At 39.2% G+C, this 18,727-nt stretch overlaps 1 protein-coding gene and 1 long non-coding RNA gene across 2 annotated transcripts; one reads left to right on the forward strand and one right to left on the reverse strand.

The window, feature by feature from the left end:
- Positions 1–6,320: 6,320 nt before the first annotated feature.
- Positions 6,321–8,002, reverse strand: LOC149046839 (uncharacterized). Its single transcript, XR_016185854.1, has 3 exons — positions 7,544–8,002; positions 7,090–7,194; positions 6,321–6,689 (listed from the first exon to the last, which is right to left on the reverse strand). It is a non-coding gene; the product is annotated as an uncharacterized LOC149046839 (long non-coding RNA).
- A 6,116-nt stretch (positions 8,003–14,118) lies between these two features.
- Positions 14,119–17,706, forward strand: LOC113675768 (uncharacterized). Its single transcript, XM_089204162.1, has 7 exons — positions 14,119–14,319; positions 14,600–14,794; positions 15,223–15,493; positions 16,029–16,063; positions 16,712–16,738; positions 16,924–17,004; positions 17,653–17,706. Exons 1-7 carry the CDS (start codon positions 14,119–14,121, stop codon positions 17,704–17,706), a joined length of 864 nt encoding a protein of 287 aa, XP_089060288.1.
- Positions 17,707–18,727: the final 1,021 nt, after the last annotated feature.

Below are 18,727 nucleotides of genomic sequence, written 5' to 3' on the forward strand. Positions count from 1 at the left end.
TTAGACTAACTTTTTCTTGTCATCATTAGAGGTAATTAATAATGGCACTAGGACCGAGTGGAGTCCAATTCAGAATGATTAGTGAAAAATAAAACAGCGAATGCACCAATCATGTCTGAGGAAATTGTAATGGTTATGATTACTATGAATACTCTGGCATTAAGGAAGATGGCATGTAGAGATTAAAAATGAAAAGAATGGATGACGCGAGGCAGGGAACAAAACGTAGAGATTATTTTTTGGCTTAAAATTTTCAGCAAAAATTTATAAAGAATTTGATATTTGTGACATAAATTAAATATTAAACAGTTTTATGCAACTGGAGATTGCCACAAATTCAAGTTTTCTTGAAGCGATTGACGTCACCAGCTTGAACTGAGAAGGCTTTCAGTCTCGTATTCTCACGAATGATATATCTAATCACCCACACTACAAACGAAAGTTCATTTGGTTAAGGAGGGATCATTTGAAGCGCCACGAAGAAGTAATTATACATATATTTTGAATTGCTTTCCTTTAAGTATTGGTGATTCATTCAAATGGAAAGCACGAATGAAAGAAAAGCCGAATTCAGTCCAATTCAGTATTTGACAGCACAGACAATTTGTCAGTTTGCGCATTTTAGATGATTATCACTATTGAGGAAGTCTTAATGTGAAGATTCTTGCGAATCTAAGGTCTAACAGATCTTGTCTGTACAGGAACTCTAAGAGAGAGACTCTTCGTTAACTCTCACAGCAATGGCAAATAAACTACATGTTAAAGGACACGACTGCAAAACTATGGCGACAATAAATATAACAGAAGGTAGAGCACAAACGAAAACGTCTGAAGAACTAGGATGCTCTCCATCTTCGGAAGGTGGATTACAACAACAATCAATATATTTCTCAGCAGTCAACATTCTTCTTTCCATCACAGCACTTCCTGGGAACTCCCTTCAGTATCCTTGTTGCCCTTCGAAAGTTATCTTCCCTTCATCCGACGTCCAAACTCTTGTAACGTTGTTTGGCGACAACTGATCTGTTGGTTGGTCTTGTTAGCCAGCCTCTCTATGCAACGTATTGGATGTCCGTAGTTTACGAACACTGGAATCTCTGTCCTAGTTTATTTTAACTCGACGCTAAATCCATTTCTTTACTGCTGGAAGATTAATGAAGTGAGACAAGCGGTGAAGCAGACAATCAGACAAACACTTTGCTCTCAATGAGTTGAATGAAAATCTTAACAGTTAAATATTTATTAGGGTTTAATAACCAATTTATAAATTAAATGATGTGCCGATCGGTAACCAAACATTGGCTTTCTAAAGCCAGTGTTTGGTTTTAGAGATCGGCACATCAAATGAGCTGGATGCTCGTTCATTATCATCGTTGCCTTGAATAAGCTCGTACAAGAAGTTGAGAACTGTACCTGATATATTGATATCTAGTTACCCTGAATAGCAGATACAAGCGTAAATCGAAAACCGTTAATCTTTTTAGCCTGAGCAGTTGTAATGGTTACGCACCGTAAACAAATTACCATCACGATATCGTGACATAATTATTCAATCACTTAGTGACGAGAAGCAAGAGGCCTGGGTCGCAGCTAAGAAGTTTGTTACCCACTTCATTGTTTCGCACTTCTTCCCAGGGGATTTAAATACGATTTCATTGACTAAATTCTCTCTAGATATCCAACGCTCTAAAACGAAGTTCAGTTTATCATATTTTTTCACGTGTGTTTAATATCGCCAATCAGCCGCTAATGCGTCACTCGCCTTTCGCGCCATTCGGTCATGTTGATGAACGAACTGCAAAGCCTTCACTGTTGTTTGTTGGAATTTTTTCGGAATATGGCTGTTAAAAGACTGAAAATCCGTATCACTTACAGACAGTGACGTAGAAGGGGATGAAAACCACAATACGAAAAGAAAAACCGAAAGTTATGTATTCAGTGGCCTTGGTAATTGTATTCCTCGCGGCAGAGAACGAAAATCGACAGCTGGAAGATTTGACACAGCTCGATTTTGACTGTGTACATGAAAGATTTCCTCAGTCGGTAAGGACAAAGTCATTAACTTATAATTTTGTATGTTGAAAGTTACGGCCATTGTTTTTTTTCTTAATAATTCAAGGCATTTGTTCATCTTTAGCCTTAGCGCCAAAGCACTTTAAGATCGGGGATTGTCGATCCTTTTATCTTCATTCGTAAACAAAAACGACCTTTCTCGTCAGTAAATGGCTATTGTGTTTATATGATAAACAAAATAATACATGGTTGCTTGTAGATGTGGAATTTCGCTTCTCATGTTAAAATCGACATCTCACTCGTGAGCTATCGAGTTGAACACTCGAAGAGAAATTCCATATCTACGTGCGCCCATGTAATATACAGATTTAGCCAAGCCTAAAAGCGGAGCTCGCATTTTTTTCCTCGCACGTCTCAAGGGCACAACGCCTTGCCCCGGCCAGGATTAGAACCCTGGTCGTCTGACTCAGAGCCCAGTCCACTGACCACTGGACTACTGAATAAAGCCGTGACGTTGGCGTGCCCGCTGTACAGTTGACCACGCATGTTAAAAGTAGCACCGTGTACAGTCGTACGGTCGCACGGTCGTACATCCAAATTTTTTCGGCTTGATGGGTTACTACTATTTTGTATAATTATGGGGCTACGCTCTGCGAGCACCGTCATTGTTCGTTTAGGTAATCACATGATTTCGAGTGCAATTTGGAATAAATAAGCACGAGTAAATGTTTTTAAAGACTAACAAAATTGCACGAGCCCGTTGGGCGAGTGCAATTTGTGGTCTTTGAAAAAATTAACAAGTGCTTGTTTATTCCAAATTGCACGAGAAAAATCATGTGATTATGTGTTAATAATATACATAGAAAAATTACGAGATGGCTTATCATAATTAAGCATAAGCGAAGCGCGCGCATCAAGTGCAAAATTATTTATTCAAACCGTGCACTCGGTCAAAACAGTAATATGCAATGATATATTCACATCTTTAAGGCGCAAAAAAGTTCAAAGTCCGGCTAAACAGTTCAAGGAATTGTTCAGTCTGTGTCCGCATCACTTTCGATGAAATGGAATCGTCGTTTCCGAGGTTTAACCATGTTTGTTTTTAATTTCGGCTTTAGATCGCTCGAGCAAAGTGTTAAGCTGGGTCGGCTCCCTTCTCTAAACACCACTTTTTCCAAACCGACCACCAAAAGCAGTGTTTTTTACAGTTTTTTCGTTGTTTGAGCTGTTTTTCAGCTACTGTGGCGAAAGAAAACCTACTTAAAACGCGGGCATTGCTTCGCTCGCAAATTTTCAAATTTTGTTGCGACAACCATGGCTCGCATTTGATTGGCTATCTGTGAGTTTCTTTGATTATTGACCAATCAGAATGTCTGATTTGTTACTTTCTTTGCACTGAATTAACACTCTTCTGCACTGAATTACCTGAAAACTGCTTTAATCTTAACCAGTCAGAACTGAGTAATTTTTCTATGTATATTATTAACTATATAATACTGGGTGCGCGTAATTTGGGAATTTATCGTCGAGTATTCGACTCGATAGCTCACGAGTGAGCGCAGCTCAAGAGTGAGATATAAAGTTGAACTCTTTGCCCCAAACACCAGGTTCAGATACTGATGTTCATTTGGTTACAAGCCATACCTTGCGGCTAGACACCTCCTCATGTGATGACATTGTTACCGAAAAGAGAATTTACGACCCGCTCCTGGAACAAGTGAAAAAATTCTGGGAGCGAGAAGCTATCGGTGTATCAACACAAGAAGAGACAGTGGATGAGAATTTCTTGGATACTATTCACCTTAACAAAGGCCGCTATGAAGTCTCTCTTCCTTGGAAGGAACAGCACGCATTACTGCAGGATAGTTATGCCCAAGCCGTTTCTTGCCTGGCTTCTGTTCTAATACTTCTGAGGGAGAATCTTGGAGTTCTCCCTTTCTGCCAACGAAACAATCAGAAACCACGTGACCAAGTATGAAGCTAATGATTCCCAGTTTGTGAGCGATTTTCTGACCTCTCTCTATGTGGATGACTTCAATGAGGGGAAAGACAGCGTCTCTGAAGCATTTGAGTTGTACAAAAAAAGCAAGATCAAGAATGAAGAATAAGAATGAAGCTGGATTCAATTTAAGGAAGTGGATGTCAAGTTCTAAGAGGCTGATGGAATGGATCGACGAAGAAGAAGGAGTACCAGTTGAAGAAGTGGTCAAGCTATCCGAAGAAGACATTACGTATGCACAGACTCAGTTTGGAGTTCAAGGTTGTTCAGAGACCGTTTCGAGCGAGAAGAAAATTCTTGGATTCAATTGGAACATTGAAAGAGACACGTTCGTTTTCCAATTTGACTGGTTGATGGAATTCGCTAGAGAATTACCCTTAAATCAGCGCACTGTACTTAAGTTTGTGGCCAAGTTGTACGAAACCATTTTCAGGATTAAGCTCTTAGCGTCACTCATACCATTCAGGTTGATTATACCCGAGTTCGTTCAGCCCTACTTCCGTTGATCAAGATTAATGAAATATTTTGCTGGACAGATTCCACTACGACTCTTCACTGGATCAAGGGGGTGGACAAAGAAAACAAGCAATTCGTTGAGAACAGAGTTGAAGAAATTCGTCAGAATGAGCCGCCCGAAGCCTGGAACCATTGCCTTGGAATCCCGTAGACTTGCCCTCCCGTGGTATGGGATCAGATGCATTGAAACAGTCACAATTATGGTGGCATGGTCCACTTGAGCTCGTGAAAGAAAGGAATATTTGGCCCTATGGTGGAAACTCCCACGAGCCTTCAAGTGCTTATTTTGAAGAAATGCGTCTAAAGGATAGAGGAAAACCTACCACTGGGCCTCTTGTAGACTCTTCGATGATATCGTTGACAAGTATCTTCGAACCTCAGAAGTACGATTAATTAAGAAGCTGATGCAATTAACAGCGCTGGTGTTTAGAGCCGTGCAGAATTTCGAAACTGGAACACGTAATAAGGAACCGAGTAGCCCTTTGAGTACTGGAGAGTATGCCTACGCAGAAATTCTATGGATCCGCGAAATGCAACAGTCCGTAATTAAGTCACTGAAATTTAAAGAATTGAAACAACAGCTAGGATTGTACACAGATGAAAATGAGTTGCTCCGATGTAATGGAAGACTACAGAATGCTACGATTCCATTCAAGGCCAAGTTCCCAATTTCCTAACATCAGATCAGTACCTAACCGTTATTATGATTCAAGATTGCCACAAGCGAGTCCTTCATAACGGAGCGGGAGAAATTCTGGCAGAACTATGGTCTAGATTCTAGATTGTGAAAGGAAGACGAGTCGTTCGAAGTTTCTTTCAAAATGCGTGGATTGCAAGAAGATAGAGGGACAACATTATACCATCCCGACGACCGCGCCCCTGGCTCAAACTTTTTCTCAAGAAAATTTTGAAGAACGCGTAATTGACGTATGACGAGCTTTTGACTGCTGTGGTGGAAGCGGAATGTGTACAGAACTCGAGACCACTCACATATGTATCCTCAGACGATACAGAGGAACCCCTTACGCCTTCTCATCTGTTGACAGGGAGGAGAGTTCTGTCCATCCCTGACGAATTTGCAGCCGCTGAAGAAGATGAAACTGATGTCCAACTCCTCACCAGAAGGCGTTATTTTTCTAAATTGATCGGTCAATATTTGGAACCGTTGGAAACGTGAGTACGTGGTGGATCTAAGGGAGCACCAAAGGCCTGCTAATGAAGGTGCCAGCGTCGCACAATCAGTTGCACTAGCTGATATTGTCACCGTAATGGAAGAAGGGAAGTCAAATCGTAGTACTTGAAAACTTGGAAGGATTAAAGAGGTGCATCCTGGAAACGATGGAGCTACTGTGGAAGCTGCTTTGAGCAGTGGCAAAAGACAATGTCCGACAAGACCCTTACAAAAATTGTTTCCGTTAGGAGTTCGAGAAGTTGTGGGCACGGAACAAGTTCCAGCAAGACCGGGAACAAACACTTTCAAAGGCGGAGGAGTAATACCGCCATCACAGGGGAAGTTAGAAGAGGAGAATTCGATCAGTTTCTTCAAGAACAAGAGGACTCCTTTTAAAGGAAAACTTATCGAGGGGGAAAGATGTAGAAAATCTCTTTCGTTTGGAAATTTCAAGTAGCAGTTTTTCTCTTCCTCTCCCCCATTTGTTCTCTTTTTGTATTCACAAATCAAATTAGCCAATCACGTAAAAGAACTCTAACCTTGACATTGGAAAACTGACATGGACATGTTTCGCGTACTTTTAGTTTGTTTTTCGTGGAGATTTGGTTTGCTATTTTTGAGCTTTCGTTCACGTAAATTTGTCACTACTTTGTTTGGAATTTTAAGAAGTTTCGGAGTTTTTATTTTAATCAAATGTTGTGGTTCATTTAACAAGTAATGGGCTCTTACTTAATACACTTTTTCTAGGCTCTTTTTTCGTTCCATTTAAGTTCCATTTAGACCATCATATGAGTTAAGCTTTCGCTTTACTAATCCTGATGATTATTATGATTTAAAAGAAAGCTTCAATTATGTCAGTTTTTTACCTATTTTTTTCTCCTGTGTCAAGTTCGCTTAAATTATCTGATTGTCTTTCTTGAAGATCAAACTGCATCTTTTTGTCCTCATCCTGAAGGAAACTGATCTGCTTAACCAACCTAGAGTTAACATCTACAAAGGGAAATAAAATAAATCATTCAAACTTTATGAACTGAAAGTGCTCCTGCAAATGGAAAAAACAAAAAACAAAAAAAAGAAACAAAAAAACAACTTTGTTAATAAATCAACCTTATCAGGTGTTATTGGCAATAAAACAAATAAATCAACTTTAAGAACAGATAACACTCTTTCAAGTGGTAAAAAAACCTGACAATTCCTTCATTTTTGCTTCGGCATTAACCGCCGCCTTGAGGACCAAATTTTTCACATGGAAAAAGACACTTTCTTCCATTTCAGTAATTTAGTCCTCAAGGCAAGTGTTATTCGTTAACAATTCGGATTTATCGGCTGAAAAATCTCATTAAAACAGATAATTACTCCTGCAAGTACCTAAAACGAAAAAAAAATTCACCTGACAATTCCTTCACTTTTGCTTCAGCATTAGCCATTACTTCTTCCATAGCGAAAATTTTTTCCTCAAGGCAACTGTTTTCATTCAACAATTCTTTATTATCGGCTGAAAATGGCAACAAAAAAAAGTAAATCTAACTTTAAGAGCAGAAAACACTTTTTCAACTGGTAAAAAGCGAAAGAAATTGTTACCTGACTATTCCTTCATTTTTGCTTCGGCATTAGCCACCGCCTTGAAGACTAAATTGTTCACACGGAAAAAAACGGTTTCTTCCATCTCAGTAATTTGGTCCTCAAGGCAAGTGTTCTTCGTTAACAATTCTGTTTGTCTGGATTTTCTTTCTTTTTTTTTTTTTGATGTACGCAATAATGATAAATTACCAGCTACCTTTATTAAAAATCGTGCTTTGAATAATTTTGTGTTGCCAAGTATTAACCCGCTATGTTACACATACCTAGAGAAACCTTCAATCTTTCACTGATTTTGTCAACATCGTCTGCAGCTTTCTGCAGGCTCTTGTGATAATTCCGCGTATCAACCGTTCAGTTTTTTATGAGATCTTCATATTTGTTTAGCTGAGATGTAAGCTGTTTAATTTTTTTATCTTTCTCGCTGATTGTCTCCTTTGATGCAAAAAGAGTCGCTAAAATGAATAAAACATTCGGGAATATTACAGAGCCATTTAGTAAGTAAGGCATTTAATAATTACTAGTAGTCAGGCACAGAATTTAAAAGCTCCTCAGAGATAATACAAACGTCACTCACATTGGAAATATCTCAGATTGCTTTCAGCCACATCCTTCGAGTTTTCATAAAAATTGTATATTTGATTAATCTCGTATTACCAAAACTGAACCACATCTCCCCCAAATGAAAGCCAAGTCCAACAGAGAAAGTTTTGAAGTCGGCTAAAGATTTCTTCAATTTGTTCAATCATTTTTTATTTTCTCTTCCGGCTCAGTGAAATCTCTTTCAGTCGGCCACTCAAGAAGAGTTGACGGTTTATAATCATTCTTAATCTCGGTTTCTAGTGATTGTAAAAGCCTAGCTCATCAGAGATCAATCGTATCTCTATATTTCCATTTATTTCCTCCTTCGCTGCGGGTGTAAACATGAGTAGTTTATGAATATCGCAAAAATCAGGTGGAGTTCTAAACTTCTGGTACAAACAGATTACTGGAGAAGAGGACAAGTTGTCTTCTTCGCCTGTAATGTGCTTGTACATGAAGTGAACGAGCATCCAGTTCATTGGATGTCCTTTCTAAAGCCAGCGTGTGAGTCAACGACAAACAAACAATTTAGAGCCGATTGAGGAATCAGTTGGCTCGTAATTGTGGGTGGGATGATCGGGGAGGGGTGGAACCGATTGTATCCCAGCCATTTTGTCATGTATCGTACATTGAACGTAAATAATTGCATAATATGTACGGGCGGCTGACTTCAGTTTCAACCATGTGATTTTTTTTTTCAGAGTATTCTCATTGTGTTTACGGGTTATTGTTTGATCCTTTGTAACGTTTTTCTTGCTAATCTGCGGTTATCTACAAAATTGACTTTGTACATTAGACTTACCTTCACAACCCTTCATCCCTTCAGAGAGATTAGAAATGACCGCCCGAGCTTTGTCCAGTTCACTCTGGGAATTAGCTGCCATCTTTTTGAAAATATCTTTTTGTTTTGTATGACACTTTTTTCTGATTGACAGAGTCTCCCTCAAGTCTTTAATTTCAGTCTGGAGAGACTCGTTTTCCTTTCCTTGCTGGATGCGTAGATCATTCATTTTTTCACTTGATTCTTTCAGCTGATTTTCCAAGACAGAGTTCTTTTTTAGGAGTTCTTTCTCCCTCTCTAAAGTAATTTTAAAAGCTAAGCTCAGTGGTGGATAATCGAATCGTTGTTAATCTTAGAGTATGGTCTTACATTGTCTAATATTAACCAAATTTATGGAGCTTCTCTAATAAGCTTTAGAAAGTTAGATAGTCAGTTATGAGCAATAAGCCAATAATCAAGTTACTAATCGGTGACGTGTCACATGTCATACCAATCGGGGATGAGTCAATGTCAATTAGCATGGTCCTTTCCGACTGGTCAGTCAAACCGTATGTCGGTCAGTCATTCAGTCATTCAGTCAGTCAATCAGTTGGTCGGTCGATCAGTCAGTCAGCCAGTCAGTTCGTGGGTCAGTCGGTCAGTCAGTCAGCCAGTCAGTAAGTCACTCGGTAAGTCGGTTAGTCAGCCAGTCAGTAAGTCAGCCAGTCAGTCAGTCAGCCAGTCAGTCAGTCAGTCAGTCAGTCGGTCAGTTAATTAGCCGGTCAGCCATTCAGTCAGTTATTCAGTCCGTTGAACAGTTATTGAGTCAGTCGGCCGGTCAGTGAGTCATTCAGCCAGTCGGTCAGTTAGTTAGCCACTCAGCCAGTCAGTCAGTTAGTCAGTCAGCCAGTCAGTCAGTCATCTATTTGTTCGTACGTTAGTTGGACAGTTAATCAATGAGAAGGTCTCTCAGGTTGACAGTCAACCCATGTGTCTGTCAATCAGCTATATACAGTAACTCAGAAGGTCAATCAGTCGTGTGCGACCTGTCAGACACCCAACTGATGTAGTCGGTCAGACTAGGTTTTTAAGCCTTTATTTACTTTCAAAGGATTTTCTCTTTTCATTTCTTGTATCTCCGTCCTTTGCATAATCTCCTTCGAACTTTCGAAGTTGCAGCTTTGAAAGTCTCTTATCGGCCAGGCTAAATTTTTAATCTTATTTAGACAGATCAGTTATAAAAATATTACCAGTACATCATTCACGAATACCTTGATGCGTTTGGGCCGGGATGTGACATAGCTTTCGAATATTTGATAACTATACTCCTTCCCCCGACTTTCTTTCCTTGTGAATTTGTAAAAAAGGTATCTTCTCTTTGCAGAGAGCAATTACCTTTGACAAGTTCTAAGTCAATGGAGACAAGAGAAAAGGTAAGGAGGCGGGAAGGGGGTGCAAAAAAAAAAAACGACGAGGATTGCACTAAGAAATATGACGAACAAACTCGGCCGTTTCCAGGGTTTTCTTCGCCCACTCGCTCTTACGTTGGTCCGCACTGACTACCAGCCTGGATCAAAGTTTGAAAAAAAAATCTTACCTAGGAATTGTTGTTCAAGGACTGCCATCTTTTCCTCCAATTCTCTCTCCTTCTTACCCTTGAACAAGAAAATTGGGTAACTTTGACGTTTATGTAAAACGCATTTTGTTTTGGACTGAATGTTAAACCAAAGTAAGTAGCCATCGAGCACAAAGCCTTACTTCACACGAATTACTGATTTCTGCCTTCCAACAGAGTCACTCCCAGTATTTATCGTCTCGTGATTATTTTTTGTTTTCGCTGAGAACATGTATCGAGCCAGGACCATTTAAAGTGCGCCGACCATAAGAACTCCGCAAAGGCGCTTAATACTCGATAAATCTAATTTGGGGTTTCGATGAACGAAACAGATCAGGATGTAGATAATTAGGTGTGTTGGAAAATCAGCCGAATTAAATGTCACTTGTTCTTTTGCTTATGAATTGGAATGAAAAAAGATGAAACAAGGGTTTTAAATTCCACCGCCGCTGTGATTTGAGGCAATTGGACTTTTGAAAGCAGAATAAAAAGATAATGATGGAATAAAAAAATATTTAAACTCTCTTCATAACAAAATAATTACCAACTAACTTTCAGCCTTTTTCTGTTCATTTGGAATAGATGGGAAAAACTTTTCAAGGTTTTCCTTTAATGACGTTGATCAAAAGGAAACGCAATTGGTGCGTCATAGTCGAAGGGCATTTGCGCGCGCTTGGTTCTTCTCAAAATTGAGAAAAAAATGATGGAGAAGAACAAAGTCCTCAACGTTAAAAACTGGGCGAAACATTGTCAATCAGTCCGTTTAACTATCTATTAATTTGCCTGACAGTCTTCAAGTAGTGCAAAAATGAAAGAATAAATAAATAAAGACACCTACGTTTCTTGTTATCTTTCGTGCCCCGAATGATTCCTCAATCGGTTCAACACTATTCGTGGGAAGATCTTTGATCCATACATTGCCTTTAGAAAGGACGTCCAACGAGCTTGATGCTTGTTCATCATGCTCTCCTGTCATTTGTTTGAAAACGAAGTTTAGAACTTCAGATGAAGTTTTTGACATCCACGAAGTGCTCATGTTTCTCCCTCGCAGATATAGGCGTTTCTCTCGAAATCGCAAATGTTTCCAGTCTGATTAGTTGTTATGGTTACCCGCGGTAAACGGATTGCATCGTCATATAATTATTAATCACTTGGTGAAGGGAAGCGAGAGACCTGGGTCGCAGCAAAGATTTTTGTGGCCCAGAACTCCATTTGCTTTATTCTAAGTTAGCCTGATAAAATTCTAATTAAAAGAAAACAATTCTTCAAAATAATCCTTACACCAAGTTAATTACATTTTAAAATCAAACCAAAGATAAAAGCGAAAGACCGAAAATTGGAATTTGTATCTGCGTGTGTTATGATAAGAACAAATTGCGTTGAAAGTTTAAAAATTGGACCATTCCCAGTTAATTATCATGCCACAGGTCGAGATTTCATTTCTGTAATTTTTAACTCCGGATATTACGTTTCTAGTATTCTGATTTGTTCAATGAATTCCAGTCATTTAGCAAATAAACCCCTTCATGCGGCTGATAATGTCTGCTGGTGAGATATTGTCTGAAAAATGACAAATGTGAAATTTTGATCACAATCTCTGTTCAGCTAAGAACACTATCAGCCGACAAACCAGAAGCAAGAGGGGGTTTTTCTATTTCATTCAAGGCCTCCCCTATCGCATGTTGACGGCAAATTTTGTAGACTTTTCACACTTTCCAGAGCGCCATTCGAGATCAGACTTTTTGATGTCACTACCACCGGACTATACAAACGAGTTCGTTTTTCTTTCGCTGACTTCGTTTCTTTGCTATTTATAGCATGATAACTGACCAGTGCTTGTGTGCCAGTACTGCCAAGTACTGGCACACAAGCACACACGACGGTATATACGCCATGGCTGAATGCCATATAGACGACAAAATGGCTGACAATATATATGCTTAAAAGTTCATGTAAAACTTACAATATGTCCTAGTTAGCCATGTTCTACCACTTTAACCCACAGCTACCCTAAGTTAACCATGTTCTACCACGTTAACCCACATCTACCCTAAGTTAGCCATGTTCTACCACGTTAACCCACATCTACCCTAAGTTAACCATGTTCTACCACGTTTACCCACATCTACCCTAAGTTAGCCATGTTCTACCACGTTAACCCACATCTACCCTAAGTTAGCCATGTTCTACCACGATTACCCACATCTACCCTAAGTTAACCATGTTCTACCACGTTAACCCACATCTACCCTAAGTTAGCCATGTTCTACCACGTTAACCCACATCTACCCGAAGTTAACCATGTTCTACCACGTTAACCCACATCTACCCTTAGTTTGCCATGTTCTACCACGTTAACCCACATCTACCCTTAGTTAGCCATGTTCTACCACGTTAACCCACATCTACCCTAAGTTTGCCATGTTCTACCACGTTGACCCACATCTACCCTAAGTTAACCATGTTCTACCACGTTAACCCACATCTACCCTAAGTTAACCATGTTCTACCACGTTAACCCACATCTACCCTTAGTTTGCCATGTTCTACCACGTTAACCCACATCTACCCTTAGTTAGCCATGTTCTACCACGTTAACCCACATCTACCCTAAGTTTGCCATGTTCTACCACGTTGACCCACATCTACCCTAAGTTAACCATGTTCTATCACGTTAACCCACATCTACCCTAAGTTAACCATGTTCTACCACGTTAACCCACATCTACCCTTGGTTAGGCATATTGTACCCCGTTAACCCACATCTACCCTAAGTTAGCCATGTCCTACCACGTTCACCCACATCTACCCTAGGTTAAGCATGTTCTACCACATTTACCCACATTTACCATAAGTTAGCCATGTTCTACCACGTTAAACACATCTACCCTTTGTTAAGCATGTTTTACCACGTTCATCCACATCTACCCTAAGTTAGCCATGTTCTACCACGTTAACCCACAATCTACCCTAAGTAAACCATGTTCTACCACGTTAACCCACATCTACCCTTAGTTAGCCATGTTCTACCACGTTCACCCACATCTACCCGAGGTTAGCCATGTTCTACCACGTTGACCCACATCTACCGTAAGTTAGCCATGTTCTACCACGTTAACCCACATCTACCCTAAGTTAACCATGTTCTACCACGTTAACCCTCATCTACTCTTAGTTAGCCATGTTCTACCACGTTAACCCACATCTACCCTAAGTTAACCGTGTTCTACCACGTTAACCCATATCTACCCTAAGTTAACCATGTTCTACCACGTTAACCCATATCTACCCTAAGTTAGCCATGTTCTACCACGTTAACCCACATCTACCCTAAGTTAACCATGTTCTACCACGTTAACCCACATCTACCCTAAGTTAACCATGTTCTACCACGTTAACCCACATCTACCCTTTGTTAGGTATGTTGTACCTCGTTAACCCACATCTACCCTAGGTTAGCCATGTTCTACCACGTTGACCGACATTTACCCTAAGTTAGCCATGTCCTACTACGTTCGCCCACATCTACCCTAGGTTAAGCATGTTCTACCACATTTACCCACATTTACCATAAGTTAGCCATGTTCTACCACGTTAACCCACATCTACCCTTTGTTAAGCATGTTTTACCACGTTCATCCACATCTACCCTAAGTTAGCCATGTTCTACCTCGTTAACCCACATCTACCCTAAGTTAAGCATGTTTTACCACGTTCACCCACATCTACCCTTAGTTAGCCATGTTCCACCACGTTAACCCACATCTACCATAAGTTAGCCATGTTCTACCTCGTTCTCTACTATGAGTTAGCCACGTTATACCACGTTGACCCACATCTACCCTACGTTAACCAGGTCGAAAACGTACAGAGACAGGTACCAAATGTTAGAAAATGCCATGGGTGAGGCAAGTGCCAGTGTGGCAGTCCTAACTGCATTAATGAGGCAGAAGTTGTCGGCTGCCATAGATGACGAGATTGACAATTACACGGACCGTCTGGTCGAAATGGCTGATTTTCAAGAGCTTGTGATAGATCAGAGGGCCTTGGTCTCCTACTCTCTCCTCGTTTTTGTATGCAAAATGGTGAGTATACGAATATAAACTGGGTAACAAAGAAAGTTGGCTGCACTGGGATGGAAGCCATCGGTTCTATATTACGACACATCAGTTCTGATGTTTAGTGATTAGATTAATCCATTTGAAACAGAGCGAAAGTGATAGGTGCATGGATGGGAAGTTAAACCTTCAAGCTGAGCAAATAAAACTAATAAATCAAAACAAAATCTTGCATTAATCCCGTTTAAATCGTGACTGTAAGTTAATTATGTGTCACGTTAGATGTTGTCTATTCAATTTAATGCAGATTCTTGAGAAGGTTGGCCTACCAGAACTGTTCATCCTCGTAGAGGAGAAAATTGAAAAGGTTGTCCTTCCGAGTTATGTGGAGGCCTCACGTGCCACTGAAACGTCTGTTCGGTTGCCGAAGGAATTTAGTAGTGACACGGACAAAGTGTTGAAGAATTTCTTCGCGTCAATTACAACTTTCGACGTTCAGAACGTAAGTATTGATAATAGTTTCATGATCAGTTGTTATTTGTCCCAATTCATTATTCATATAAATATATACATATAGCTCTTTGGCATACAAAGCTTTGCTTTCATGTCCAAATTGAGCACTCTACTAGGATGAGTCATTGCTGCTAGCATTATGCATGCTCACTAGCTTTTCTAGTTTGAGCACTCTGGCATGGCTTAGATGATCCCACATATGTGAGATCACTTGGGGTGGCTATATCGTCTTACCTCCATCCTAGCATCAGCACTGCACTGATGAGGCCCAGAAGGCCGAAACAGTACTGTCTGCAGTTATATATATATATATATATATATATATATATATATATATTGTGTGCATTTTATTTATTTATTTTTTTGGATGTTGTAAAATTTGGCCGGCCATAATTATTATTTTGACTTCCTTGTCAGGTTGCTCCCTTTGTCAATAATAGGATAAAGCCCACTAGATGCGGCTGTGGGGAAGCAGTAGCTTTTAATGTGCCTTGCTTAGCTCGGCGCATTAAGGTTACTGGCATCGACCCGGTAATTACCGATGCCAAAATACGGCATTTTATAACGTCGAAAGCGATTGGTTGCGTAGGCAAGTCGAACAAGTTTTGGAGCCGAACAACAAGCTCGACATCTGCCCACATAAGTAGGCGTTACCTTGATGCTGAAATTTTGGGTGGACTTGATAAAGGTAAAATTATACGATGCAAAAAACTGATATGCTCTTTTAACAGTAGTTTTAATTTTACTTTGCCCATACCATTTTGCGCAAATAAGTGGGCATAAGTGGGAGAACCTAGAGTCCAAAAGAGTCTTGCATTCTTACAAAGTACAAATATATACTACACACGTTTTCAAAAACGTCGTAATTTGAAAATATATAGATATACCTTTCCTGTTCTCATTTAAAATGTGATAGACGATGCATGTATATTTCAAATCAAAGGAACAATACTTGAGGAACTAAAAGTGAACTGCCCTTATGGGCAATTGTTGTTTTTTCTACCAATTTATATCGGTTGTCAGCGTCTTTCGGAGGAGACTATAGCCTGTTTGAAGAGAATTGTGTTGCTCTGAAGGCCTCTTTGATGTTTTTTAAATCTTTATGTAAAACAACCTTGACTGAACTATGACTGTCTATACACCACAACAAGTACAAAAGTACACGAGGCTTCTGTGATAATTCTGTTTTGCAAATGATTATTGTTTTATTTTCTTGTTTTCAGCTTTTTCATCACTGACTGCCAGTACATCATCTATAGTACGTACTAATGAATTGAATTAATTGATTTAAGTACAAGTGCTTAACCATGAAAACAACCAAACCAAACATGTTATCAGTGAAAGTCAACCATGCAAATTTCACATCCAGTTCGATTTTTTTGTGTCTTCTAGATAATGATTTATTTGGAGTAAGAAACTATCAAAAAGGAAGCATTTAACAAAAAAAACTGATAAAATATTACTCAGAGATTGAAAATTCACTAAATGAGACAAAATACTTATTGAAGCTCCGTTTTTTAGATGATTCCCCCAGAGGAACAGACATAGGCGAGACAAGCTCATCTAGCGATGTTCAAGGCAAGTTACAATTTTTCCAGCATCCCGTATATTTCATGGCTTTTTTACGTTGCTTCTATGACATCTTTTTACTCGCAGGATGAAGTTTTGACCTCATTTTATGCAAGCGTTTTCCAATTTTCTTAAAACTATGATGAATGTTGTCAAGCATGCTCGCCTGCATCGTCTATATGTAACAAAATCTTATATGCCCTTCCCCACGTTGAGACTTAAGAGAAAAACCAACGAGCAATCTGGCTATCAAGCAATCAGAGATTGAAATAATGCGATAAATCTCAGAATGTAATTTTTCAGTGCCACTTATTAGCCGTGTTACCTTTTCCTTCAGGTGATGTACCAACAGATGCTGACCAAGGTAATCTTAAGAATGTTGATGAACTCGATCTCCCCCGCCCTTTAGTATTTCAAGAACTCGTCAATTAAAAATTTACCAGATTAAACATAAACAAAGAAAGAACAAGAAAGCTGTTCACACGGTTGAAAAGCAAGGTTATCGCCATTATACTTGTGAAGATTTTCTGTCGGCACCTCGATTTCTAGATTGTTTACTTTGAACTGTTCTTTTTGGCTGTTACAAATCTCTCGAACTTTTTCAGACGCAATGCTGAAGAGAAACAAGAGGTATTTTTTGTTATCGTACAACCATAAAATATGTTTACATTTCTCTCCTTTCTTCTCTTATACTTGATTCATTTCCTGCAAAAAACGTGCATCTTAATTATGTTGGAAAAAAGGGTAGGAAACCATTTTTGTTATAGATTTGTTCTGAGGACTTATCAACGTGGATTTATCACCGCTGTTCTGAATGCCCAAACCTACATGAACGATGCGTAGTGTTATTTCCATGGCAGTATGCTAGCATCATGTTACGTTTTTGCAACTTAATAATGATATAAATTTATCGACTGTTGATAGGGAGCGGAGAACCCGGCGTCTTCAAAAGTTACAGGTAAAAATCCGCATATTTCACACGGAACCATGGAGGATGGAAACCTCCTGTTTTAATGTAATAATATTAGTCTGCCATTAGAGTGTGCCCAAAAGTTTCAAAAAAAAAATTACTAGATTCCATTTTTCAGTGCGTATATACTCTAGTTACGCATAGAGGGCGTCCAAACGTAGATCGTTTGCTGGAAGTTTAACCTGTGCATGTCAATTACCAGTCGGTTTTGCATTTTAATCACTGCCTAGTGATTCTGTTGTTTGAGCACCTGGAAATAGATTCTTCTTTATACGATCATAAAATATATATTTCTTCTTTTCTTACAGAAACAAGGACTGGTGGAAGACAAGTCTCAAAGACGAAAGAGCGAAAAGGTATGAAAAAAACCCTTTTAGTTTTCTCACAATTTTTTCGATTGTCGCTTTAAAATTTAGAATTAAAAACGCCGGTTCATGTGTTATTGGCAAAACGGTAAAACTTTGGTCACAGAGGTGAAGAGATGGATGTATTTGAAAGCGTGACTGTAGTTGATTGACGAAAAAACGTTTGAGATAAAAATTGCTCCTTTTCTGATAGATGGCAAAAAGTCCCAGAACCTGTGTGGCATTTTCGTTGGACCTCTTATCTTTCAGTTCTCAGAATTTTTGTGCCATTATAGTTTGCCACGTGCAGTTCGAATGGTCGTAGGTGTAGGTTGTTTCAAAGGGCCTTGAATGTTTGGTAGTTCATACTTAAATTTATTTTCTCCGAGACTATAAGCGTGTAACAAAGATTAAACAAGTCCGGTATAATCTATGTTGTGAAATGCTATATTTTCCACTTCTGTCACAAACCTGTCTGTATCAGGAAGGGCGAAGGATAAGTTAAAAGATGCGCTTACTCCAGTTGAGGAGCTTACCGCGAAAAGAGTCCGCAGAAAGACCGCTATAAGGTACTTACCGAGCTAAAATACAGATGTAAATTAATACAAAATTATTCATTCTTTGTGAGCGTGCTGATTATTGAATCCCTTCTTGCAATGATTTACACTGATCAGTGAATTTCATTGGTCTTCAGTTGCTTATGGATAGATCCCAAGGGTTGAAATTTTAATTATAGGAGATTAATGGTGATTACCTCAATAGTAGAGAGGCCTTCGTATCTTGGGTAACCTTGAATCGTAAATCATTAATCCTGCGTCTTGAATCTTACAGTCTAAATGTTGTTCATAGACATATCGGATGTAAAGTTCTTGAGCTAATATACTAAATATCGAGGGGGGTGTTCTTGATGGTTCCCCAAAAGGAGATTCAGAAACAAGAATCTATTTCGATTGTCCTCACTCATCGCTGCACTATTTATTGATTGGGACTGAAGATACTGAAAAAGAGTGGAGGGAGAATTACTGGAGAAAGAAAAAGT

The sequence above is a fragment of the Pocillopora damicornis genome, chromosome 4 (genome assembly GCF_964200805.1).
Source record: "Pocillopora damicornis chromosome 4, jaPocDami1.2, whole genome shotgun sequence".
NCBI lineage: Eukaryota > Metazoa > Cnidaria > Anthozoa > Scleractinia > Pocilloporidae > Pocillopora > Pocillopora damicornis.

Excerpts from the sequence above, each read along its gene's own strand:
- LOC113675768 (XM_089204162.1), top strand. The coding sequence starts at position 14,119 with ATGTTAGAAAATGCCATGGGTGAGGCAAGTGCCAGTGTGGCAGTCCTA. Across the intron at positions 15,494-16,028 it reads TTTGGGTGGACTTGATAAAG|CTTTTTCATCACTGACTGCC; the intron begins GTAAAATTATAC and ends TCTTGTTTTCAG. Across the intron at positions 17,005-17,652 it reads ATGCTGAAGAGAAACAAGAG|AAACAAGGACTGGTGGAAGA; the intron begins GTATTTTTTGTT and ends CTTTTCTTACAG.